General features: G+C 47.1%; 1 protein-coding gene across 1 annotated transcript in view; it reads left to right on the top strand.

The window, feature by feature from the left end:
* LOC131741595 (uncharacterized) overlaps positions 1-27,159 on the top strand; it is a 161,058-nt gene that overhangs the window by 56,573 nt on the left and 77,326 nt on the right. The window contains exons 25-37 of the mRNA XM_067013704.1: positions 2,253-2,439; positions 3,312-3,467; positions 3,898-4,031; positions 5,225-5,383; positions 11,189-11,369; positions 16,692-16,903; positions 18,530-18,718; positions 19,139-19,278; positions 20,317-20,479; positions 20,588-20,674; positions 22,881-23,018; positions 23,114-23,233; positions 24,359-24,451. Coding sequence (XP_066869805.1) covers positions 2,253-2,439; positions 3,312-3,467; positions 3,898-4,031; positions 5,225-5,383; positions 11,189-11,369; positions 16,692-16,903; positions 18,530-18,718; positions 19,139-19,278; positions 20,317-20,479; positions 20,588-20,674; positions 22,881-23,018; positions 23,114-23,233; positions 24,359-24,451 — 1,959 coding nt within the window. The remainder of the gene's footprint in view (positions 1-2,252; positions 2,440-3,311; positions 3,468-3,897; positions 4,032-5,224; positions 5,384-11,188; positions 11,370-16,691; positions 16,904-18,529; positions 18,719-19,138; positions 19,279-20,316; positions 20,480-20,587; positions 20,675-22,880; positions 23,019-23,113; positions 23,234-24,358; positions 24,452-27,159) is intronic.

Here is a 27,159-nt window from a genome sequence, read left to right as displayed (position 1 = left end):
CTGACCCAGCTCAGTATGATTAGTGGTCTCTTTAACCCTTAAGTGTCCTGGTTTGGATGAGAAATTCTACAGTCATCCTGTTCATGGGCTGCACTTTGAGAACAACTACAGCTACTGCCGAGAAACTTCTGATACAAACCAGAGGAAATCATCTCCAAGACACACCATTAAGTGAGAGAAGCAGAGCAGAGTGGAGAGCCTGCATCTGTTTTTGTGCAGAGCAAAAGGGAACGTGCACGTGTGTGATGGAGTACACACGTACACACACGTGCGTGCACACGCACATATACACACATACATACAGACTCACACATACATATAGGCCCATGCTGTCTCTGGAAGACGCCCAAGAAGTGGATACAGTGGTTACCTTGAGGGAGACCGGGAGACCAAGAAGGGGAACGAAACCGATATTTTTCATTGTCTTTACTAATTTATTCAACGACTATTTATCAAGCACCTACAATGTGCCGGGAAGACAGCACACAAAATTCTCTCCTTTTGGAGCTTACATTCTCATAGGAGAAATAATCGTTAAAATAAATAAGCAAATTGTGATGATAAGTGAGTGTAAGCACTATAGGAAAAGGGAATCAGTGAGCTGGATCCAGGGGTCTGAAGTTATGTGAGAAGAAGGGTCTGAGGGTTGGCTTCAGTTTTATTTTTTTTAATTTTTATTATTATTTTTTAAGTTATTTGGCTGCGCCGGGTCTTAGTTGCAGCACGAGGGATCTTCGTTGCAGCATGCGGGATCTTTCTTTAGTAGCGGCACGTGGGAACTTTAGTAGCGGCACGTGGGATCTTTAGTTGTGGCCTGTGGGATCTTTAGTTTCGGCATGTGGGATCTAGTTCCCTGACTAGAGATCGAACCTGGGCCCCCTGCATTGGGAGCATGGAGTCTTAGCCACTGGACCACCAGGGAAGTCCTACGGCTTCAGTTTTAAATAGGTTGACAGGGTAAGCCTGATTGAGAAGATAGCTTTCAGCTAAGACATAAAGCATGTGTGGAATAGAGCCATGTGGTTCTCTGGGGGAAGGGTATTGCACGTAAAGAGCACAACATGTGCAAAGGTTCTGGGGCAGGAATGTGCACAGTGTTAGAAGCACAGCCTGAGGCCCCATGTGCTTGGAGCAGAATAGGCGAAGGGACAGAAAGGTGGGAGGACAGATCATGTAAGGCTTTGCCAAAGAGTAATCAGAAGAGAGTGATTTGTGACTGTTATCAAGGAACAAAGGCAAAAACAGGATTTACAAGAGAGTGTAAAGTAGTGGACAGTCTGGAAATAGTGAGGTCGTTTTTATATCTTTTGGGTAAATAGATCAGCTGGCAGCAGCAGAGAGGTCCGTAGGATTGGTCTGCAGTTGGCGTGGCCGTCAGAGATGACAGCTGCCATTGCTGTGGGCTGTAATTGCTCTGGAAAACCTCAATGATGGAGACACAGAGCATGTTTGGGGCCATCTGTGTGTCCTGCCTCCCGGTGTCTGTGGGCAGTTTTGCCTTTGTCTGGCCAGGGCTGCACTGCTGACTTCCAGAGAAAGTCTTGGCCTTGTTGGCCTTTGCAAGGACTTTGGCTTTTACTCTGAGGAAGAGAGGTGTGCCATGATCCTATGAGTCCGGAAGGGCTTGCCCTGGTCACCAGGGTGGGAGGCAGGAGAGCCGAGAGAAGAATGTCACAGGAACACAGTGGCAATGAGCAGGCTCAAGCTGGGGCAGTGGTAGAGGTGGCTGAAGTGGTCGGGTCCCAGAATATTCTGCAGGGAGAGCTGGCCAGAGTGCCTGATAGGTTGGACGGGGTGTTGAGGTTGCGGGGATAGGGAGGAAGGGTCCTTCAAACTTATGTCTGAATTTGTAACAGAGATGACCTATTTTGAACAAGAGCTTAAGAAATTGCAGCAGGGGCCTCCGTGGTGGCGCAGTGGTTGAGAATCCGCCTGCCGACGCAGGGGACACGGGTTCGTGCCTCGGTCCGGGAAGATCCCACATGCCGCGGAGCGGCTGGGCCCGTGAGCCATGGCCGCTGAGCCTGCGCGTCCGGAGCCTGTGCCCCGCAATGGGAGAGGCCACAACAGTGAGAGGCCCGCGTACCGAAAAAAAAAAAAAAAAAAAAAAAAAAAGAAATTGCAGCAGGATCAGCCTAGAAGCCCATTAACCAGGCTGTGTCTCCTGCCCTCTGTCCGATCCTGGTTCTTGCGGTCTGGGTGGAGCCTGCTGGCAGAGCCTGTCTCCTCAAGGGGTGCTGGGGGCTTTCCAGGGCCGGAGCAACCTGTGGCCAGCAGCACGTGGTGAGGCTCAGAGGATCGAGGCCCAGCTGGAGGTGAAACTGGTGACATCGGGCAGCCCTGTAGTCCTCGCTGGGAACCTCAGCCGGCAGGCAGGCAGGAGGCTGGCCTTCTCCATGTCACTGAGCAACCTGCTGAGTGACCAGGCCCACGTGTCAGGTAGGAGGAGGGACCCCTTTCTGCCACCTTTCTTCGATGGCCAGGCTTGGGGAGGGGAGGGCTGAGTGCCCCACTTGGAGTCCCCATCACCCGATCCCCCAGTATTCACATTCCATCCAAGGAAAATCCAGGCTCTGTATCTGCTCGCAGCTTTTGCCCGAGTCCCCCAGATGCCCCTCCAATGCGCTCGACTGCTCTGCAGGAACCGTCAACCAGCACCTTTTGGGGTGTTTGGATTCTGACCCACATTACACGTTACACAATGTGTAAAAAACACATTTCGCATTTTGACCCGAATTGCATGGGGTGCTGTTTGTATCTTGAACACACAGCCTGGCCTGGGTACTGACCATTCTGACCAGATGCCCACCCTGGTGCCGGAGCGGGCTTGGAGCCCTCCTGGCGATGCTGCTCGTGGGGTGTTCTCAGAGATTCCAGGGGAGTGATGTGAGTGGCTAGGGCTGTTGACTAGCTGGCCTGTGCATTTTTTGATATTTTAACCTGCATAGCTATACCTGTGTGATCTGGCTGAATATCAGTGTAGCAGAACAAGTTTCAGAAGGTGAAATTTACCTGATGAGCCTTGATGCACTGTCATTTATCTTCCGGTCCATTCTATTTTGTTTTGTTCTACTTTATTTAAAGCCTTTTGGTCTGGACCCACAAAAGTGACTTTTGGGGTTGCCACCTGGACAGTGCAAAACACTGTCAGTGGCCCTGATGTCAGCATTCCTTGGTGGAGACTCAGGCATTGGTTCTATCGGGACACCCCCCTGGGCGGTTCCCGCTTCCTTTCCTCCCCTGGTGCTGGGGGCAGGGTGTCAGTCTCTGGGGCTCAGGCCATGACCACACCATGCCTGCTTTCCCTGCAGCACTGCTGGAGAAGAAGGCAGAGGAAGGGCAGCCGGTGGTGGCCCTGGGTGGTGAGCTCTTCGTGCCAGGGCTCGTGGGGCTGCGCACCCTAGGCCTGCTGCAGCAGCGGGCCCGCCTCTGGACCAGCTCCCTGAGGATCAAGTATGGCCTCCTGGGTACGGCACCGCATGCTGGCTGCGGGCGAGGTGGGGAGTGGCCGGACCTGCACCGTCTCCTGGGGCTGTGGCTCCGAGGGCTAAGGTGCCACTGTCACCTCGGGTGTTTTGGCCTCACCATGAGGCTTCTTAGCTAGTGAGTCATTCCATTGGCTTTGTATGGAGCTGAGCACCTGCCTGTTAAAAAACAAAACAAACAAAAAACACTACGTACATACGTGTGTGTGTGTGTGTGTGTGTGTGTGTTGGGGGAGACATAAATCTGTCTCTTAAAACCTCCCCATCAGCAGGTTCCAATGAGTGACATTAGGTGAGGCAGATCCAGGGGGCTGGCTGAAGCTGGCCTGTGCTGGATGCTCCTCTGCTTGGAATGAGGCTGGAGGGCTACCTGGCAGAGGAAGGGCAGGGGTTTTGGGGTTGCCCTGCACAGGTCAGGCGAAACAGCTGGCACAGGAGTGCAGCACCAGCCAGAAGCTGCGGGTGGAGAGCGGCTCAGAGGCCACCTACAAGCTGGAGCTGGACCACGAGCTCCACTGCACGCAGATCCCAGCGTTCAGTCACAAGGTGGGTGCCGGGGCTGGGCAGGGGGGCTGGAGAGAGCCCCCGGGGTTAGGGAAGAGGGTGAGCACCCTGAACGCATCCTCAGAGAGATGTATTTACTCAAGGTCGTGAATGTATTTACTCAAGGTCGGGAAAGGATTAGGGATTGGAACGTTAGTCTCATCTTTCCCCTGTTCAGTTGGTGTTCATTAAATACCTACTGTATGCCCAGCACTGGGGGAGAGCTGTGCCTAAGGCAGCACCTGGTCTCTGCCATTCCATTGCTGGGGGAGGGTGTGTGGCAGAGAGCAAGAGACATGGACCAAATCAAGGGAAACGTAAGTGCCATGGGTGGTAAATAGGGCAGAGGCTGAGAGAGCGTAGCACAGGGGAGTCTAATTTGGACAGGGCAGCAGGGAAAGCTTCTTTGGGGGAAATGAATTTTTAGCTGAAAATTAAAATATGAGATAGTTCTATTCCCAAGAAGTGTGCCACAGGCAGAGGGAACAGCAAGTGCAAAGGTCCTGGGGCTGGAGGGTGATTGGAGCGGTTAAAGAACTGGTAGTTCATCAGAGTGGCTGGTGGGGTGAGCAAAAGGGAGAAGTGACTGTTCCTTTGTTAATTATTACAAGTTTGCTTCTCCCCCTGAAGGGAGGGGGGCTTCTGGCTTCTTCACTCCTGACTATCTAGTGCCCAGCGAAGTAGCTACTTGGTACTTGGGGGAAAACGTGTTCAGTGAGTGAATAAATGGATGAGCCTGTGTTGTCTCGACCTGTGGTTCAGAGGTAGGAGACAGTGGCTGCCAGGAGCCCACAGGTGGGAAGCCCTGATCCACAGAGGATCTGTCCAGGGAGCCAGAGGCTGCTGTGGGAGAGTGGGAGGCAGGGGGAGATTTGGGGTTCATATGAAGCAGATCAGGAGTCATTTTCCCATGGCAGCTGGCTCTTTCTGCTCCTTATCAGGGCATGGACCAGCGTGGGGCAGGTTAGTTTTTCACCTCGGGGCCAAAATTTAAGGGGACACTAGAAACTCTGAAGGTGAATCATATTCTAATGCAATATTTTACAAGATCAAAACCAGTGCAAAAAAAATCCATACTTCCTACAGAACTGTCACCCTAGATAAGCAAGCCTGCATCTCAGGGTGGGTGGCTGTGAGGAGGCTCAGGTCTGTGTACACAAGGCTTCCTTGGGCGTCTCCCTGGTGGGGTGTCCCAGGTCCAACTCCGGCATGAGGAGGACTCAGGCCACCTCCACTGGGAGCTGGAGGCGAGCTATGGGAGGCACTGGGATGACAGCCGCAACAAGAGACACCTCCGCATCAGCCAGACCTTCCAGAACGACTCGGGCCCAGCCCTGAGCAATTACTTCTTGGAGGTGAGTCCAGCCTCCGCAGAGCCGCGTCCCTGGGGCTCAGCTTGCACATGGCAGCTGGGCAGCCCCGCTGCCTGTCCCTGCAGGTCTTGGTTGCAAGGACGCAGGAGCTAACACTCAGGCTCAGAGACCTTACCTGTGGTATCTCCAGCCCCCACGCCCCGGGGCAGTTAAACATTTGCTGGTGTGCCAAGGATTGCCAAGGGGCAGTTTGCAAGAGGGGCTTGGGAAATACAGATTTCCAGCTTAAAAATGCATTTTGGAAACGGTTCACTTGCAGGTTTTCCTGGAGGGTGAGCTCTTTTTGGTAAATCAGGAGTAACTGAGTGCTTAGCCCCTGAACGGGTATGTGCTCTTATAAGGCACACGTTACCTTTCTGAGTTTCCTAATTGTTTTTAAAAATGTTTAATTGTGGTAAGATATACGTAACATGACGTTGACCATTTTCACCATTTTTAGGCATATAGATCAGCAGCATTAAGCACATTCATATTGCGTGGCCATCACCACCATCTATCTCGAGAGCTTTTTCATCTCAGAACTGAAACTCTGTACCCATTAAACAGTAACTCTCCATTCTTCCCTCCCCCAGGCCCTGCAACCACCAATCTACTTTCTGTCTCTCTGAATTTCACTACTCTAGGTAAACTCTTATAAGTGGAATTGTATAGTATCTGCCTTTTTGTGACTGGCCTATTTCACTTAGCATAATGTCCTCAAGGTTTATCCACATTGTAACATGAGTCAGAATTTCCTTCCTAGTCTGGATAATATTCCATTGTATGGATGGACCCCGTTTTTTTGATCCATTCATTCATCAGTGGACACTTGGCTTCCACATGTGGCTTGTGTGAATAGTGCTGCTATGAACATGGGTGTACTAATATCTGTATGAGTCCCTGATTTCCATTCTTTGGGGTGTATATCCTGAAGTGGAATTGCTGGATCATACAATAATCCGACTTTTAATTTTTTGAGATACTCTTTTCCATAGCAGCTGTACCATTTCACCATCTTAACATCAGCACACAAGGGTTCCAGTTTCTCTACATCCTCACCAACACTTCTTACTTTCTGGGGTTTTTTTTTATAGTAGCCATCTTAATGCGTATGAGGATCTTGTAGTTTTGATTTGCATTTCCTTAGTGATTGATGACGTTGAGCACCTTTTCATGGGCTTATTGGCTGTTTAATTATCATCTTTAGAGAAATGTCTATGCAAATCCTTAGCCCATTTTGAATCAGGTTGTTTGATTTTGTTGTGGTGGTGGTTGTTCAATTGTAGTTCTTTATATGTTCTGGATATTAATGCCTTATAAGATATATAGTTTACAAATATTTTCTCCCATTCCGTGGGTTGCCTTTTTACTCTATGAATAGCATCCTTTGTTGCACAAAACTTTTTAATTTTGATGTTGTTCAGCTTATTTATTCTTACTTTTGTTGCCTGTGTTTTAAGTGTCATGTTCAATAAATCAATTGCCAAATCCAATGTCATGAAGCTTTTCAATCCCGTGTTTTCTTCTAAGAGTTTTATGGTTTTAGTTCTCATGTTTAGGTCTCTGATCCATTTTGAGTTAAACTGTGTATATGTTATAAGATAAGGATCCAACTTCATTCTTTTGCATTGAATATACAGGTTTTCCAGCACCATTTGTTGAAAAGACAGTCCTTTCCCCTAACCATAAATGTGAGAGTTTATTTCTGGGCAGTCTATTGTATTCCATTGGTCTATGTGTCTGTCTTTTATGTCACAACATACTGTTTTGATTACTGTAGCTTTGTGAGACCTCCCACTTCATACTTCTTTTTCAAGATTGTTTTGGCTATTTGGGGGTCCCTTGAGATTCCATATGAATTTTAAGGTGGACTTTTCTATTTCTACCAAAAAAAAATACTGTTGAGATTTTGATAGGGATTGCATTAAATCTGTAGATTGCTTTGGGTAGTATTGAACCTTAACAATATTAAGTCTTCCAATCCGTGAACACAAGATGTCTTTCCATTTATTTATGTCTTCTCTAATTTCTTTCAGCAATGTTTTGTAGTTTTCAGTGTACAAGTCTTTTGCCTACCTGCTTAACTTCATTTCTAAGTATTACGTTGATTTAAAATCATACCAATACTCCATGAATAAATTCTCCTTGTGAAAAAATATAACATTTAAAGGAAGGCTAAAATTCCCTTTCACAGTTACCATCCCTTTTCCTGGTCCCCTTCTCAGCTGCCTGGAGAGAACCATGGTTATAGTCTGGCGAACTGGAAAGGAGATCTTTTTCTATATATTTGCTTGGTGGAGCTGTCACAAGCACTTAGTTTTGTTTGGTGAGTCATGTTGTATGTCCTTTAACAATGGATCTTGGAAAACTTCCCGTGTTGTTGTTAATTAATTGATTTATTTATTTTTGGCTGCATTGGGTCTACGTTGCTGTGCACGGGCTTTCTCTAGTTGCGGCGAGCAGGGTCTACTCTTCGTTGTGGTGTGCGGGCTTCTCATTGCGGTGGCTTCTCTCCTTGCGGAGCGTGCTCTAGGCACGCGGGCTTCAGTAGTTGTGGCTCGTGGGCTCTAGAGTGCAGGCTCAGTAGTTGTGGCACATGGGCTTAGTTGCTCCGCGGCATGTGGGATCTTCCCGGACCTGAGCTCAAACCCATGTCTCCTGCATTGGCAGGCAGATTCTTAACCACTGCACCACCAGGGAAGCCCCTATTGAATCATATTCTTGATTGAAGTCGTCCTTGCATAACGTTACCTACCTCTGATCATGCCCTGCTTCTGTCAACAGAAGCAGAAGAAGTTTCTCATTTCTGGAAAACAGCTGGCCCCGAGGGTTTTACTGAAGAGATTAGAGGTTTGTGGCAGCATTTCCGCAATGCTTCATAAGTGTGGCCGACACCATGCTAGGTTCTGGGGAGACAGGTATGAGTAAGATAATCTTTATCTTTAAGAAGCTGACAGTGAGTAGAAGAGGGAAAGGCAGAGTGATCAATGGTGAGCCATTAATTATTGCCAGACCATGTGTCAGAGGCTTTGTTTGTATTATTTCATTTAATCCTTGTGAGGCAAGAATTATCTGTTCTCACTTTACAGAAGAGAAGTGGTGTAAACAGACTTAGCTGAGGTCTCACAGCTACTCTGTGGCAGAATTGGGATTGAAAGTCCAGTCTGCCTCGTTTCAAACCTCAGGCTCTTAGCCTCTTGGCTGGACTGGATAGTGCCAGAATTAATTTACTATAAAGTAAATGTACTATAAAATAATTGACTAAATGATCTGTCAAGAGAAGACTCTTCCCAGTTCATTCTATGCAGCCATTATTATCCTGATGCCCAAACCAGAGAAAGACATCATAAGCAAAGAAAAACTAAAGACCATTATCTCTTACAAATACGTATGCAAAACCCACAAGAAAATACTACCAAACTGAATTCAGCAATATATAAAAAGGATTACACAACATGACCAAATGGGGTTTATCCCAGGAATGCAAGGTTGGTTTAACATTTGAACACCCATCAAGGTAATACATCATATTAATAGAATAAAGGACAAAAACCACATGATCATTTCAATAGACACAGAAAAGTATCTGGCACAACACCATACCTTTTCATGATAAAAGTACCCAACAGTCTAGCAATAGAAGGGCACTTCCTCAACCTGATAAAGGCCATCTATGAAAAACCCACAGCTAATATCATACTTAATGGCAAAAGGCTAAATACCTTTCCCCTAAGATCAGTAACAAGATAGGATGTCTGCTTTCACCATTTGTATTTAACATCGTGCTGGAGGTTCTAGCTAGGGCGATTAGGCCAAAAAGAAAAAGAACAAAGAAATGAAGAAAAGGCATCTAGATTGGAAAGGAAGAAGAAAAACTATTTCTTTTTACAGATGATACGATCTTGTATATAGAAGACCCAAATGAACTCACCGAAAAATCTATTAGAGCTAATAAATGAGTTCATCAGAGTTTCAGGATACAGGATTAATATACAAAAATTAGTTGTATTTCTCTACACTAGCAATGAAAAACCTGAAAATGAAATTAAGAAAGCAATTTCATTTACATTACCATCAAAAAGAATAATACTTAGGAATAAATTTAACAAAAGAATGTAAAACGAATCTCAAAACTATAAAACATTGTTGAAAGAAATTCAAGAAAACCTAAATGGAAGACATCCCATGTACTTGGATTGGAATATTTAATGTGAAGTTGGCAATACTTCCTAAATTGATGTACAGATTCAACGGTCCCCATCTATTCCTATCAACGGTCCCCATCTATTCCTAGCAAAACCCCATCTATTCCTAGCAAAAAAGTTATCTTTTTGCTAAAATTGACAAGCTGATCCTAAAATTCATGTTGAATTTCAAGGGACCCAGAGTAGACACAACTGTCTTGAAAGAGAAGAACAAAGTTAGAGGATTCACTTTTATTGATTTCAAAACTTACTTCAAATCTACAGTAATTAAGATAGTATTATGGTAATGGTGTAAGGATAGACATATAGACCAACAGAGTAGAATTGGGAATCCAATAAACCCTTGTATTTACAGTTAGTTGATTTTCGACAAGGGTGCCAAGATAATTGAAGAGGGGAAAGAATAGTCTTTTCAACAAGTGGTGCTGGGACAATGGATATTCACGTGTAGGAGTATGAAGTTGGACCCTTACCTCATACCACATATAAAAACAAACTCAAAATAGGTTGTAGACCTAAATTTAAGAATTATGAAACTCTTAGAGGAAAACATAAGAGTAAATCTTTATGACCTTGGATTAGGCAAGGGTTTCTGAGATATGACACTGAAAGTATAAGTAATAACAAAAATACTTTGGTCTTCATCAAACTTAAAAACATTTGTGCTTCAAAGGACACCATCAAGGAAGTGAAATAACAGCACAGAGAAGGGAAGAAAACATCTGCAAATTGTATGTCTGATAAGGGACTTGTATCCAGAATATATGAAGAACTCTTACAACTCAACAAGAAAAAGACAAAGGATTTGAATAGATATTTCTCTGAAGAAGGTACACAAGTGGCCGATAAGTACATGAAAAGCTGCTTAACCTAATTAGTCATTAGGGAAATTCAAATCAAAACCACAGTGAGATACTACTTCAAATCCACTAGCATAGCTGAAATGGAAAAAACAAAAAAACGAAAAAAACAGTAACAAAGGTTGGTGAAGATGCAGGGAAATTAGAACTCATATTGGTGGGATCATAAAATGGTGTGACTGGAAAAAGAGTTTGGTGTTTCCTTAAAATGTTAAACACAGAGTTACCATATGACCCAACAATTCTACTCCTAGGTACTCAAGAGAATTGAAAACTTATGTCCACACAAAACATTTATAGCAGCATTATTCATAATAACCCCAAAGTAGAAACAACCTAAATGTTCATCAGTGAATGAATAAAGTGATTTATCCATACAATAGAACGTTATTCAGTAATAAAAATGAAGTTCTGATACCTGCTACAACATGGATGAACCTTGAAAGAATCATGCTAAGTGAAAGAAGCCAGACACCAAAGGCCACAGACTATATGATTCTATTTGAAAGAAATGTCCAGAATAGGTAAATTCATAGAGACAGAAAGTAGGTTAAAGGTTCCCGGGGGTCTATGGGAAGGAGGCAATGGGGAGTGAGTGCTAATGAGTGCAGTGTTTCTTTTTGGGGTGGGGTGGGGCAATTCCTGGTAGCCAGGGATCTCAGGTTGCAGTGGAGAGCCAATGGAATGTTCTAGGTCAGGAACAGCATGATTTGATTTGCATCTTGGGTGTGGGTCTCCTCCAGTTTGTGCTGCAGGTGCCTGCGAGGCAGGTGGATTGCCAAATGCAGCTGCACCACTTGAGCCTCCGCCAGCCTCACGTGGAGAGCAGCACATACCTGAAGGTGCAGTACAATGGGCGGCTGCCCTTTGTGGCAGGCTTGCAGTGGAAGGACACATCCAGGACCACCCTGTGGAAGTGGGAAGGTGAGTGTCATCTAGGGAGTGTCCTTGGCTAGTGGTGAAGATTTCTGCCCTCTAGGTCTTTGCTCAAGCCATGCCCACTAACTGGAACACCCTTCCCTTTTGTTTGCCTGGGTAATTCAAGACTCAGACCTCACATGCGGCCCAGGAAACTTAAAATCACATCTTGATTTCTTACCCTCATCCATAGAGCTCTACATTACAGGGCCTTGCCTACTTCTCCAACCTTATCTCACCTTACTTTTTCCATTGCCCATAATCCTGCAGCCCCACTGGCCTCTCTTCTGTTCCCCAGACATACCTCAGGGCCTTTGCACTTGCTGTTCTTTCTCCCTGGAACACTCTTTCTCTCATTTAAAAAATGAATTTACCATGGTTTTATCATTGAATTAATTTTTTGAACTAATTTTTATTTTTAATTGAAGTAATACGTAGTTTAAAAAGTGAATTAGACTATGACTTGGTAAATGTTGAAGATGGGTGAGTGTTATATGGGAGCTCATAATATTCTCTGTGTTCATGTAATATGTACTTGAAAAAATTTTAAGTTTTTAAAAGTTAAAGTTATAGCAAATACAGTAATTTTCTGCTTCACGTCTTCCAATCCCAAATTTTGCTGAAAACGGCAAGCACTGTAAATTCTTTTTGCTGTTTCCCGTCAGACCCTCCATCTTTTAAAATAATCACACTTATTTCTTGATTTTTCTTTCATAGGCATTCTCAATATATTTCTTACTAGAGAGGAAGAAAATTTAACTATTACACCAGCCCTTTTCACATGCCTATTTCCATCCATCCCCCTAAAAGAGTTATAGTTTGTTAATATTCAATGTTTAGATCATTGTGGTGATAAATTTCCCTCACAGCTGAGGCACATGGTATACTAGGATTCTAACAATTTGTTTTTCCTGGAGTTATAATAGGCTTTTTTCCCTGTTTGATTAGTTTTCTATTTTCCTCCTACTGATTATTCCCAGAATTTTTAGCAACAATGCAAAAGTCTTCTCCAGATGGTTGAACACGTCAGATTACTTATCAGCTTCAATCAGTTCTCATATTTTTCTTGTAGACCCTCTTCCTGGAGCCTCTGTTCTGCTGCTCCAGTGTAGACCAGTTGCACAGCTGTAGTCCTAGGGCATCCCCTCACTATCATCCTGGGAGTGCCTTCCACTTCTCTGGGTCACAGCCCCCTGCTTCTTGCACTCATGTCATCTTCTTTCTTGGTTAACTTTTGTTCCGATGGAGTGCATCTTCCAGTAGCTTCCTGAGAGAGGGTGCATGGGAGATATATTCATTAGCTAGGGCTGCTTTAACCAGTTACCACAAACTGAGTGGCTTTAAACAACAGAAACTTATTCTCTCACAGTCCTCGAGACTAGAATTCTGAAATTAAGGTGTCAGCAGGGCCACTTTCTCTCTGTGACCCTGGGTAGAATCCTTCCCGCCTCTTTCTACTTCTAGTGGTGACCACTGATGCTTGATGTTCCTTGGTTTGTAGCTACATGGCTCTAATCTCTGCCTCTGTTGTCACATGGTGCTCTGTGTGTATGTCTGTGTCTGTGTCCAAACTTCTCTCTTCATACAAGGACACCACTAATACCAGATTTAGGGCCTCCCCTACTCCAGTATGATCTTATTTTAACTAATTTTATCTGCAATGACCCCATTCCCAAATAAGATCATATTTTGAGGTACCAGGGGTTAGGACTTCATATCTTTTTGACAGACACAATTCAACCTATAACAGGATGTAAACATTTTGAAACCCTGAATGTTTAAACTGTCTTTTTTTTTTTTTTTGATGTGGACCGTTTTTAAAGTCTTTATTGAATTTGTTACGATATTGCTTCTGTTTTATGTTTTGGTTTTTTGGCCACGAGGCAGATGGGATCTTAGCTCCCCGACCAGGGATGGAACCCGCACCCCCTGCACTGGAAGGCAAACTCCTAACTACTGGACCGCCAGGGAAGTCCCTAAACTGTCTTTATTTGATTTGGCTGAATAGAGAATTCTAGGCTGGAAATTATTTTCCCTTGGGATTTTTGAAGACATTGCTCCCCTGTTGATTTGAATCAGTGGAGGGGTCTGGTGCTATTTGTGATCCATCATCTTTTGTCTATAACCCTTTTCTCACTCTCTGGAAGCTTCCAGGAGCTTCTCTTCATTCCTAGTGTCTTTAAATCTTATGATGATGAGCCTTGGTGTGAATCTCTTTTCATTCACTGTACTGAGCACTTAGGCCCTTTCCATTTGGGTCTTGGTAATTTTCTTGCACAGTTTCTTTGGTAATTTCCTTCCTTCTGTGTTCTGGAATTCCTGTTGGTCAGATGTTTTCCTCAGAAATTAAGCCTTTAATTTTCTTTCTTTTCTCTCCTTTGTTCCATCTCTTTGTCCTTTTGTTCTGTTGTGAGGGCTGATTTCCTCAACTTCATCTGCCAGCCCCTCTACTGTTGTTTTAATTTTAGCTAGCTTATATTCCCAAGAGCTCATTTTTTGTTCCTCAAAGTTCTTTTCTTAGAGTGTCTGGCTCCATGAATGCATTATCTTCTCTTCTCTGAGAGCATAAATTATAGAATTGGGGGCTTTGGTCTGTTCACCCTGAGTTTCTTTTTTCTTTTTATTTCTGAAGTTCCTGTTAGTGGCTTTTCCCACGTGCCAGGCAAGACTTGGATATGTGCTTTTGTTTAAGAGGCGTTCACTTGGAACTTGTTTGGAAGGATGCTCTATGTGTGGGGGGGTGGTGTTCTTTTTTAAAAAATTTATTTTAGGGCTTCCCTGGTGGCGCAGTGGTTGAGAGTCTGCCTGCCGATGCAGGGGACACGGGTTCATGCCCCGGTCCGGGAGGATCCCACGTGCCGCGGAGCGGGTAGGCCAGTGAGCCATGGCCGCTGAGCCTGCGTGTCCGGAGCCTGTGCCCCGCAACGGGAGAAGCCACAACAGTGAGAGGCCTGTGTACCACACACACACACACACACACACACACACACACACACACACACAATTATTTTATTGAAGTATAGTTGATTTACAGTGTTGTGTTAATTTCTGCTGTACAGCAAAGTGATTCAGTTATACATATATATGCATTTTTTTCGTATTCTTTTCCATTATGGTTTATCACAGGATATTGAATAGTTCCCTGTGCTATACAGTAGGACCTTGCTGTTTATCCATCCGATATATAATAGTTTGCATCTGCTAATCCCAAACTCCCAGTCCATCCCTCCCCCACCTCCCACCCCCTTGGCAACCACAAGTCTGTTCTCTATGTCTGTGAGTCTGTTTCTGTTTCATAGGTAAGTTCATTTGTATCATTTTTTAGATTCCACATATAAGTGATATCATATGGTATTTGTCTTTCTCTTTCTGACTTACTTCACTTAGTATGATAATCTTAGTATGATAGGTCCATCCATGTTGCTGTAAATGGCATTATTTCATTCTTTTTATAACTGAGTAGTATTTCGTCATATATATGTATGTGTGGAGGTGCTCTTGTTGACTGGTGGGCTTCCCTGTTGCATGGTTGGGTGGGGTCCTGGCTCTCCCTGAGGACCTGGGGCCCATATCTGTGGACTTTTTTTTTTTTCCCCAGTTATTCTGTTCTTCTGTGGAGCAATCTTCCCATCTCCTGTAGGACTGGTACCTCAGGACAGGGCATTGGGCTCCTCTCTATTCAGTATCTCCCTGTTCTCAACTTGGCAGCTCACCCACTGCCCTCACTCTGTTGGATGCCCCTGCATCCTGGCCTCCCCGCCTCAGTTTCCCCACATAGTGAATCTCCCATCTCCAGCAGGAGGTGGGGGAGGGTTTCTTCCCTTTGACAGACTCCACTGCCTCTCATTTAGGGCTCAGCTCAATGGTTATGTGTTCATGGGAGCCTTCACTGACCTGCCTGACCTTAGTCTAACTCCCTCTTTCTTCTCCTTCCTAGCACTCAGCATTTTCTACTTAGGTAGGTCTCATTATATGTTTATTTGTTCAAGATCTCTCCCCCATCCCCTTACCACCCCCAAACTGCAAGTTCCATGAGGGCAGTGACTGTGCCTCCTTGTTCACTGCCAAGTCTCAAGTGTCTCGAGCAATATTTACTGAATTAGTCCTTGAGTGATTGGGAGTATTTATTACAAAATAGGAGAGGGGTGCAGCAACCTGGTTTTCGTTCATCGTGGAAGGGCAAAAGTTTATGCAAAATGTCCACTTTTTGATGATGGTGATGATTGGTCTTCATCTTCTGAATGGGTGCTTCCTCTATCCCACGACCCAGTGATCAGTACTGTTGTACCCATTTTACAGATGATGGAAGTACGGGTTCGAAGAGGTCACACAGCTTGGAAGAATAAAGGCCATGTTCTTTTTTTCTTTTTTTTTTTTCTTTTTTTTTTTTTTTTTAAACATCTTTATTGGAGTATAATTGTTTTACAATAGTGTGTTAGTTTTCCCTCTACAACAAACTAAATCAGTTATACATACACACATGCTCCCACATCTCCTCCCTCTTGCATCACCCTCTCTCCCACCCTCCCTATCCCACCCCCCCAGGCGGTCACACAGCACAGAGGTGATCTCCCTGTGCTATGCAGCAGCTTCCCACCAGCTGTCTAATTTACATTTGATAGTGTATATATGTCCCTGCCACTCCCCCACTTCGTCACAGCCCACCCCTCCCCCTCCCCATATCCTCAAGTCCATGCTCGAGTAAGTCTGTGTTTTATTCCCGTCCTACCACTAATCTCTTCATGACATTTTTTTCCCTTAGAGAAGGCCATGTTCTTGATCACCACACCCCAGTGCCCCCTCTCCAACTGTCCCAGCATTTCTTTTGTCTAATATGTCATCATGAAAAAATTTCAAACGTACAGAAAAGTGCAAAGAGTTGTGCAGTGAACACCAACATACTCTCAACCTAGATTCTACCATTAACATTTTACTCCACCTGCCTTCTTACACATCTGCCCACTTATCCATCCATCTTATTTGTGGGTGCAGGTCAAATTAAGTTGTAAACTTCAGTACAATTTCACCCCTACACATTTCAGGATTATATTATTAGCTAGAGCAAATCGCACACATCTCCAGGGTACCATTTGATGAGTTTTGACAGGTGCACAGACCCGTGAAACCCAAGCGCTTGCCAAAATTCAGAACGTTACCATCATTCCAGAAAGTTCCCTTATGCTCCATCCCAGTCATTCCAAGTTTTGAGATATGCCCATAGTGACCGTGATGAGACTATGGGAGCCTCTAGTTAGCTGCCTGCGCTCCCTTCTTCAAAAGCTCCCTTCTTGCCGGGGATACCAGTTTCTTCCTCTCTGCCTCTCTCAGGAGCCTTGAACCTGGATAGTCCATGGCTGATGGTCTCTGCGGCTCACAGGCTGTACTGGCCCCACCGAGCCACGTTCCAGGCTGTTTGGGAGCTGACGCTGGGCAAGGCCTGGACCCTCAAGAATCTGGTGATGAAAATGGCCTGCAAGAGCCAGGGCCTCCACAGGGAGGGCAAGATCCACGTCTACACCCCAGCTACCACCTACCTCCGGGTGCGTATGCTCGGCCGCACCCCCTGCCCCTCACTCCCGCCCCCGCAGCCGCAGACAGGGAGCCTGATTTCCCGCAGTTTAGATCTTCTGTGCAGAGTGTTAAAACCGAGGTCCGGGGTCGATAACCGGTCGCAGATGTGTGAAGTCTGGCTCACACACTATTAACATTCTTCAGAATTTGTTACCAAGTGAGTTTGGGAGAGGGAAACAAAATAAATCTCAATTTCCTATATTCTTGCTTAGCAGCTGATAAAGTAAAATATTAAAGTAGGTTGAACTGGTACCTCGGAAGCAAGTAGACATCAGGCTTTTGCCTAAATCCAGAATGGAAACTTCAAGGATGTAGGTCAGTTTCCCACCACCTGCTCCGTGTAAGTCTGCTTCTTTGCGCACATTTGATCGTTTGACCGTAGAAGCATAACAGAGTTTGGAAGAAAACCAACCAGAGAAGGACTTAGCTGGTGTCACACGTGGGAACCTGGCACATCAAGCCTCTCCCTGTGTTGGGATGATGAGCCTGACGTGGGCCCAGAAGGAGGCAGCTTGGTGGGTGTGTTAGGGGACAGCTCAGTTCCCTCTGAGGCGCAGGGGCCAGGTGGCACCAGAGTGGAGTCGGAAGGAGCAGGTGACTCCTGGCAAGCTTAGGGACCCTGAGGAGGCCACTGCGTGACAGATAGAGCAGGACAGGATACAAGGTGGGGTTGACCAGCCCGTTCCTTCAGATGACCCAGCCCAGGGAGGGGCAGATGGTGGCCTGGTGGTTTGAAGGTGTAGCTGACTGATTTGCTGACAGATTTGCTGATGGATTGGTTGGGGGAGGGGGTGAAGAAAAGACAACCCCAAGTTTTTGGTTCAAGCAGCTGGGTAGAATCAGGTGCCATTTGCTGAAATGGGGAAGCCAGCAGTGAAGGGCCTGCAGGTCCTGGGGGTGACCTGAGGTCAGTGACGTAGGGGGTAAGGTCTTGGGGAGTTCTAGTATTTGTCAGGAGGTTCAGTAATTCCCAAAGCCCATCTTGGCCCCGTCACCTCTCCTCGTGGGTCCCCTGAGGGAGCTGCGTGAACAAGGGACAGAGGCCAGCCGGGCACGAGGCACCTTGATGTTCCTAGTAGGGCTTGTGCCGAGGGCAGTGTGCTGGGGTTCACAGCCCAGCACAGGGCTGAAGTGCTGTGCCTCCCCCAGCCCCAGTGCAAGCCAAAGTAACACCCAGCTCCTCCCAGGGCTCTGAACACCATGACGGTGATGCAGGGACAGAAGGCCACCTGCAAGCGTGTGCCCTTCAAGACACAGAGACCCTGCCTGCTAATAACAGGGGTTCAGTAGATCCTATTCCCTCCTTGCGCTGAAGGGGAGAGAGGGGAAGGGATGGTCTTCTCTGATAACTCAGATTCTCTCTCTGTTCAGGGTTGAGAGAGAGAGAGAGAGCAGTTTTTCCTCTTTCCTCATGACCCTGTACGGAACAACCAATTCTGCTTGGACCCGTCGGAAAAGGCCTAGCAGAGATGGCATTGGAGGGGTGTTGAAGGATGAGTGGGAGTTCACCAAGTGGGACTGGGGAGAGAGGGCATCCCAGGAGGAGGAAGTAGGGTGTGCAAAGGCATTGGTCAGCCTCTTCACCCTCACTGCAGGTTTCCACAGTGACAGCTGTGGCACAGAGCATCTTTCGCAGCTGGAGTGAAGTAGAATCAGCCTGGAGCGCAGCAATGCAGGGTGAGATCCATGCCGAGAACAGCCAGGACCGTAAGATCCTTCACGGCTGGTTGAAGGGCCCCCAGCAGGAGTTGAATTTAACGGTGGCCTACAGGCATACAGAGCAGGTAAGGGGTCCAGGCGGCCCGTGCTGGAGGCTCTGCCATCGAGAGACCCCAAATCCATCACCTGGGATGGGAAAGGGCTACTAGCTTGGCCTATGACCGTGGGCCTCCCTGAGCCTCAGTTTCTTTATCTGTAAAATGGACCCCAGCCATATTAGCACAGACCCCAGAGCAAAGGTCAGACACCTGGAGCTGGAAGCCCAAGTCTTTTGTTCCTGCTGGGCACCTGGGGAGGTCTGGCCATGGCAGTGTCCCTGTGCCACCTCGTGGTCTGATGAGGTGGAGGCAGCAGCCCTTCTCGGGTGGTCATTCCCAGGGAGATGAGCGGGCAGTGGAAGCTGCCCCTGGTGACCCCCAGGGCAGGATGTTTAGCAGCTTGGACCCTGTGGGCAACCCTCTGCATCAGCCTGGTCCTCGTTTCAGCCATGGAAGAGCCACGTGTTGCTGACTGCTCTGGGGGCCAGTGCCGGGGGCCAGCCTCAGGGCCTGCAGCTGGAGGGCGAACTGGAGGAGCTAATGCAAGACAGGAGTTTGTACCAGAAGCAGGGGACTTTCTTCCTTAGGTATGATTGGCCCCTTGCCCCAGGCCGATTCCCCTGAGGTGTGGTGCCAGCCTGGGTCTCCACTTCTCCAGCATGGAGGGTCACCAGGGAGCAGGGTTGGCAGTGCTGCCTGGAGGGGCCCAGACAGAACCCAGAGCTCAGAGATGAGTTGCCCACCCCCCCGAAAGCCCCCATGTCCCTCGCCCCCTTCCATTAGTGTGCTACGGTGGGCACGGAAATCAGTCTCATCACCCCAGCCTGAAAGCTGCTCTGGGGAACCATTTCAGTTCTTGGAGGCACAGGGATTAAAAGGCTTGTTCTTTGTGGGGGGCGAACAGCACAGGGTTGGAGTCAACAGCCTGAAGTCCAGGCTGTGCACTGACCAGCTGAGGGACCTTAGCCATCTACTGTCAAAACAACAGCAATAACCCAAAAGTAACAGCAACTGTCATTTGCAAAGGTCTCATTCATTTCTTTATTTCATTTATATTTATTGAGCACCTAGTATGTGCCAAGCACTTTTCTGGGCCTGTGGAGAACAGCAGAGAATAAAAAGGACAGCAATCCTTGCCCCTAGGGCATTTGCATTCGTGGCACATACATTATCCCTTATAACCCCACTGCTGTGTGAGTTGGGTATTATTATTTTAGCCCCCACTTGACAGATGGGAAGACTGAGGTACAGAGAAGTCAATCAAGTCCTTTGCTGCCCAACGTCACAGAGCTAGTGAAAGGCTGAGCCTGGATTCCAGCCCCAGTCTGTGTGACTCCAGACCCCATGGGCTGCCTGGACCCTGGGTCTCTGCTGCTAAGTGATGACCTCAGCTGTGTCCAGCTCACTGGGTTGTTGAGAGGGCACAGCAGGATGGTGAATGGGTGTTGATTGGCAAATGTAACGCACAGGGCTGATGTGTGTCCTGATGTTCTTCTCCTGTCTGTGACAAAGTCTTAACTCTGCAAGACAGTGACAGGCCCAGTCTGAGCCCCTGGGCCACAGTTGTCCCCTGACTCTGCCAGCTGTTTTAATGACTTCAGCCTGTTTCCCCCTCTCCATGACAGGCACCCCTGGACGCTGCCCATCCCGCAAAGCATCCTCCTGCAGGAGACCTTCACGGTGGATAGGCAACACCAGCGTTACTCCCTGGAGACAAGGGTTGTTCTGGATGGCCAGGAGGAGACCCTGCAGACCGTAGTCCTGGGCTACCAGGCCGGGCACCCATATGTGAGTGAGCTCCAGGGTGCAGTGGGAAGGGGCCTGAGAGCGGGAGGGAGGGTCCCATCTGCCTCTCACCCATCTCTGTGTATGTGTGTGTGTGTTTGTCCCTCCCAGGTCTGCGCGGGCCTGACCCACCCATACAACGGCAAGGCCATCCCCAGGAACTTGGAGGGGTGCGTGGTTACGTGGAACCGGCACATTGTAAGTGAGGGTGCCAGAGACCTTTTCACCCCAGTGGTCTCCAGTTCAAGCTGTTATCTTCTCTCAGCTGGATGAACAAAACATTCCCTTGCCTGAGTTTTCTGTTCCACTTTCTCTGCCTGATCCAGCCTACTTGACATTAGTCTTCCTAGGAGTGACACTCATTTTGCCTCTGTGTCCTTAGCAAATTGTCTCATGTCTCTGGACCTCAGTTTCCTCGTCTGTGCAATGGAGACAGCAAGGCTCTTACACAGTGGTTGTGAGGATCAAAGTGTAGTGCAGTGATCTCCCTGGAGTACTTACGACATGGCCATAGGCCCTCATCCAAGTCTCCTTCCTGACCCCTCTAGGAGTAGCATCTCTGGGAGGTGACTCCATTCTCCAGCAAGCATTTATTGGCACCTACTGTGTGCTGGGCCCTGGACAAGGAAGATAGCGGTGGTTTCTTCCTTGTGGGATATCCAAAGGCCTGAGGATGAAACCGGGCCGGCTGTTGAGCATGGAGACCTGTGCTTCTGGGACCTCACTTCCCCGCTGTTAAAGTGGGCTGTAAGCAGCCCCCAGGTTTGGGAGCTGAAGTTCTTGGAGCTCCTGAGGGGAAACAGCGGGCAGGATGGCCACCCAGAACACCTGCAGAAATGTTTCCCAGTGTTGTGTACTGTTTTCTAAACCAGACATTGCAAAATGGTGAGGTGGGCTGAATCCAATCTGCAGATGTATTTTGTTTGGCCTGGTCAGAATTTAAATTAAAAAAACAATAAATTATCAACATTTAAAATCAGAAGCCTGGGAGTAAAACCCGAGTCTCTGCTTCTAATTTTAAAAAATCGGAAGATCTGACCCACCTGCCAACAACAGGCTAGAACCAAGTAGATGGGGATCCTTTAATGTAGTTTAATTTGGCTGTCCGTTCTTTTTAAAACCCTGTCTTTGTTTAATGACACACATTTTTCTCTTTTCTTGGACCTTTGTTTATTCTCCCTCCATCCAGGCTCTAAAATAAAGCCGTGTATTCTTTTAAAGACGTAAACCAATGATAAAATTCTGTGGCAAGAAATTTTTAACTTCTCAGTCAGCACAGGTGGGAAAAGATGGCAACCTGCTATTTGTACGTTGCATGGGCAGAAGCTAAATGGTTGTTGAATGAATAAATGATTAGCTATGTGTATGCGTTTCCTATGGCTATTATAACAAATTACCACAAACTTAGCGGCTTAAAACAACACAAATATATCTTATATTTCTGTATATCTGAAATCCAAAATGGGTTTCACTTGGCTAAAATCAAGGTGTTGTCAGGATTGCATTCTTTCTAGAGGCTCCAGGGGAGAATCTGTTTCCTTGCCTTTTCTAGCTTCTAAGAGCCACCCATGTTTCACGGTTCATGGTCCATTTTTCTAAAAGCTAGCAGAGTAGCATCTTCCACTCTCTCTGACTGTGACCCTCCTGCCTCCCTCTTATAAAAACCCTTGTGATGGGAATTCCCTAGTAGTCCAGTGGTTAAGCCTCCATGCTTCCACTGCAGGGGGCACGGATGCAATTCCTGGTTGGGGAACTAAGATCCTACATGCCACGTGGCATGGCCAAAAAAACCCCCAAACAAACAAAAAAACCTCCCGTGTGATTAGCTCACTGGATAATCCAGAATAATCTCCCCATCTCAAGATCCTTAACCACAAAGTTCCTTTTTCCCTTTAAGGTTACAAATTCACAGGTTCCAGGGTTGAGGACATGGATACCTTTGGGAGGGCAGATATTATTCTGTCTGCCACACTGTGAGTTAAACATTCTTCCACTTAGCGTGGCTTTGGCTTTGGGGTTTCAGGTTGCAACTACAACTAGTAATTCTGTGTTCTTCTAGATATTTATTGAGCACCTACTATGTGCCAGGTCCTGTGCTGAGTGTTAGGAATATTGCAGTGAATAGAACAGACTAATACCAGGGCACTCCCTGTGAATGAGACACAGGCCCTCAAGCCCACCCCACTAATTCTACCTGTGGGCTCTGGAGTTTACCATACCTGTTCAAAGACTCCATGTGTACCTGCCCTGCACTTTCTCTCCTGTGAGCAGGACAGTGTAGACTGTGCTTTCACCCATCAATCTTGGGAACCACTTTAACTGCTGGGTTCCAAGGGTGGCCTCTGTAGGCACTCAGTGAATGGGAAGTCCCCTCTCTCAGTGCCGTTGGTTCTTGTACACCCAGGCTAAGAACAAGGATGTCGAGGTCACTCTGAAAGTCAACCAGAAAGTCTTGCTGCACTTAAAGGGTCTGCACCATGACCGATCTCGGCGTGGGGAAGTCTGGCACAACCTGGCCCTGGATGTGGCTCACTCCTCCCAGGTACCCATGTCCGCATCGGGCAAATGCTGGTTGGTGGCCTCCAGGCAGAACTTGACTGTTGGTGAGAATAAAGGGTACTGTCTGTTCCTTCCTAGCTGAGGTTCCCCCAGGCCCTGAGTTTGGATGGGGACATTGTCTTCAGGCAGAGTCACCGGGGAGCATTTGACTGCGGTGTGGATGCACGGGCTGCCATCAACCACAACATCATGTCCCAGGTCAGAAGACTGAGTTCTGCCTCCTTGCTGAGGGAGGAGGGGATTTAATGTTAGTAAGCAGTTGTCCTGTATGGGACCGCACAGGAGGTGGCAGGGTGGCCCTGGCAAACTGACAACACAGCCCTTATTTTAGCAGTGTGCATGTGATGAATCAGGATGCACTGTTGTAATAAAAGTTTGCTTCACTGTGAAAGTTTATTCCTCAGTCACGTCACAGTTCAGTGTGGCTCTGCTCCACAGTCAATCAGGGACCCAGGCTCCCTCTACCCTGTGGCTCTGCCCAGCTGGTGGATGGTGAGAAAGAGGGTGAGAATTATGCAGGAGATTTTCATTGGCCAGGCCCATATGTGGTCCATGCCACTCCTGCCCACAGTCCATTGGCCAGAACTCATCACATGACCCCACCCAGCTGCAAGGGAGGCTGGGAAATGTAGTTTTAGCCATGTGTCCTGGAGGAAAAGGAAATACATTTTGGTAAATATATAGCAGCCACTGTAGGTATATTCATTAATTCACCATATACAGACTGTGTCTTTGCTGTGTGCCAGGCTCTGTGTGATGTACCAGGGCTGCACAGATGACTGTTTCTATTCCCATCTCCAAGGAACTTTCAAGTTCAAATCCCAGCTCCACTGCTGACTTGCTGTGTCACCTTGGGTAAATTACTTAACCCCTCTGAGCATCAGTTTTTCCAGCTGTGAAATGGGAATAGTAATACCAGCATATGAGAGCAGGGGTGATGATTAAATAAGACAATAATTGTAAAGCTAGCTTCCCAGTGCCTAGTTCATGGCCAGGGTCAAATAAATGGCAGCCGTGGACATGGGAGGCATGAGCAGGCACCATGGCAGGGGAAGGAGGGGGTGCAGGGTCCCAGAGCTGTCCTCCCAGCCCCGTGTCTTGGGCCTCACTTCTTAAGCTTCCAAGTAATGCAGCACATCAGTGAGATTTAGTCTGAGAACCATCCAGGGAGGGTGGTGGCTTCTGGTGTCTGCCGTGGGGCCCGGATTTGGGGCAGACTCTGGGATGACCTATCCCTCCTCCGTGCCAGCCAGCCACCTTCTGGGATTCTGCATCTCATTCTTCTTCCTCTGACCCTGCTTCTCCAACTCCCCCTCCCAACAGGTCTCAGTCCAGCTGAACGGGTCTGACTCCCACTTGGTGTTTTCCCTCCAGCTCAGACATCCCCACAGACCAACATTTCCTCCAAACTTACAGGTATGGATGGTGGTCCCTTTGGGATGACCTCAACTACCTGCCAAGTGTTGTCTGCAAGCAGCCAGCTTGTTGGGAGATGGGGCAGAAGGAAAGGAGGATGGAGACCCCGGGGAGGGAACAGAGGGAGGGCCGCATCACGATGTTAAGCTTAGCCAGACAGCCCCTCCAGAATCAAGAACGGATGGCAGGGAGGTTTCCAAATCCATCATTTGGAAGTGATTGTCCAGGCAAGAAGGGTGTGTGTGTGTGTGTGTGTGTGTGTGTGTGTGTGTGTGTGTGTGTGTGTGAAAGGATCACATTTCACCCTTGAAAATGGAGAGAAGCAGAATTGTCCTCAAACCCTGTCGTGTGTGTGTGTGTGTGTGTGTGTGTGTGTGTGTGTGTGTGTGTGTGTGTGTGTGTGAAAGGATCACATTTCACCCTTGAAAATGGAGAGAAGCAGAATTGTCCTCAAACCCTGTCCTGTAGTTGGATTTGGGAGAAGCTGTATGATCCTTCAGAATGGCTTTTTCAACCCCAGAGTACTTTGCCCAGCGTGGGGTAGAAACACTAAAGTGTTTCACTCTACAAGGAAAGGAAGGGGCAGAGAAAGGAGACCAGGTGGGAAGGTTGTGCTCTGCTCTCCCAGGGCTGGCTCCTTAGAAAGCCCCCCATGTCAGTTGCTTCCCTAAGGAAGCCGTGTGTGCTGTGTATGCAGGAATTAGGCCGTGGGCTGGGGAGATGGAAGTGTAGATGGGTAATCCCAACAGGGATGAGGACTGGAATTCAATAGCAATTTTTAAATGCCTGCTGTGCCTGTGGGTTTTGAAAACTTGAGTGGAGCCTGAGAAGGGCTCTGAATTATGGAAACTGATCATTCTCAGAGGCACGTTTTTTCACATGTCGGCATCTGTGAAATCAGATGTGTCTTCAAATCCACGCTGGTTCATTGTTTCATTAGCAGCCTTTTCACTTTCAAGGAGTTATATAAAATCATGGCACATCTGAGGGCAGCTGGCATCTAGGATTTGAAACCGTGCCGTCGCTGTTATCAGTTGTAACGGGAGCTGATGTCCGTTGAGTGTTTACTGTGTGCCAGGCTCTGTTCTAAACCCTTTATGTGGATCATCTCACGGATGCCTCGTGGTGCTGCTGTCTCGGCATTTTGCAGATGAGGCTCTGAGACAGAGAGAGGTGATGTGACCTGTACAAGCACATGAGTGCAGGATCTTGCACGGGGACTCAGGCAGTCTGGCTGCAGAGCCCATGCAGCCTCCGGCACTCAAGGCGGGTGGTGGGTGGGTGGTCCTGCTGAAAGCTTGGATGCTGGGTCACCTAATGGGTTTGTACTTTATTATTACTTTTTAAAGCAGCAGAATCCTTTGCTCACATTATCTCTGAGATTGAATGGGGGCTGGGGCTGGGGGCAGGAGCCTGGCTGGGTTGAGAACAACCCCATCCTCCCTCTTGAAATCCCTCCGGGATATCTTTTCACTGGTGTTTCACAACCTAATTTTCATTATTGCCTCCCTGCCCAAGGAGAGTTTTTAGACTTTTTTTTCCTCTAATCGTCCCTTTTATGAAAATTTAAGTCTACAGATGTCTTGTATTTCTGTTATGTGCTGATGCATACCTATGCCTTATATAAGATGTTGTTGTTTTTTTTTTAACCTACCTGCTAAGAGCCAATTATGCATTTGGGGCGATATTGTCCCTGTTGAGAACGCACACTCGGTAGGACCCCTCAGGACCACAGAAGCCAATCAGAGAACGAACGGTGTACCCTGGACCTTCCCAACCCAAGCTGCGTGTTAGACTCACCTGGGGAGCTTTTAGAACATACCTGGACCCCAGCCTGGAGATGCTGAGTTGATTAGTCAGGGGGTCACAGGCACACTTTTAAAAAAATTAATAAACTTCATTTTTTAGAGCAGTTTTACATTTACAGAAAAGTTGAGCAGAAAGTACAGAGAGTTCCCATATACCTCGTTTCCCCACAATACAGTTTCCCCTCTTATTAACATCTTGCATTAATGTGGTACATTTGTTAAAATTGATGGACCAGTGTTAATTTATTATTAACTAAAGTCTATAGTTCACGTTAGGGTTCACTCTTTGTGTCGTACGTTCTGTGGGTTTTGCCAAATGCATAATGTCGTGTATCAGCCTTTACTGTATCATACAGAGTAGTTTCACTGCCCTAAAAATCCTTTTCAATCCTCCGATTCCTCCTTCCCTGTCTCTTAACCTCTGGCAGCCACTGAGCCATTTTCTGTCTTTTTGGTTTTACCTTTTCCCTGAATGTCATATAGTTGGACTCATTCAGTATGTAGCCTTGAAATAAAAGATTGGCTTCTTTCGTTTAGAATATGCAGTTACATTTCCTTCATGTCTTTTCATGGCTTGATAACTCATTTCTTTCATTTCTTTTTTCATTGCATTGCATGGATCTACAGTTTATCAATTCAAATATGGAGAGACCAGGCATACTTATAAAAGCTTCCCACGTGATTGTAATGTGCAGACTGGGCTGGGCCAGTTTCTACCCCATAGATGGGGAAACTGAGGCGCAGATCAGGAAAAGGGGCTTCAGGTCCTGCAGAGCTGGTGGAGGAATGGGCCTCACTGCTCTCACCCCTACTCCTCCCCGCCCCCCGACCATTGCCCTGGTCAAGCCTTTGCTCCAGCCTGACCCCAGGTGTGGCCCTCTCCTTATGCACTGGGCACTC

Source organism: Kogia breviceps, chromosome 14, assembly GCF_026419965.1.
Source record: "Kogia breviceps isolate mKogBre1 chromosome 14, mKogBre1 haplotype 1, whole genome shotgun sequence".
Classification (NCBI taxonomy): Eukaryota; Metazoa; Chordata; class Mammalia; order Artiodactyla; family Physeteridae; genus Kogia; species Kogia breviceps.
Note: the sequence above shows the minus strand (reverse complement) of the source record. Positions and strands in the feature narration are given on the sequence as shown.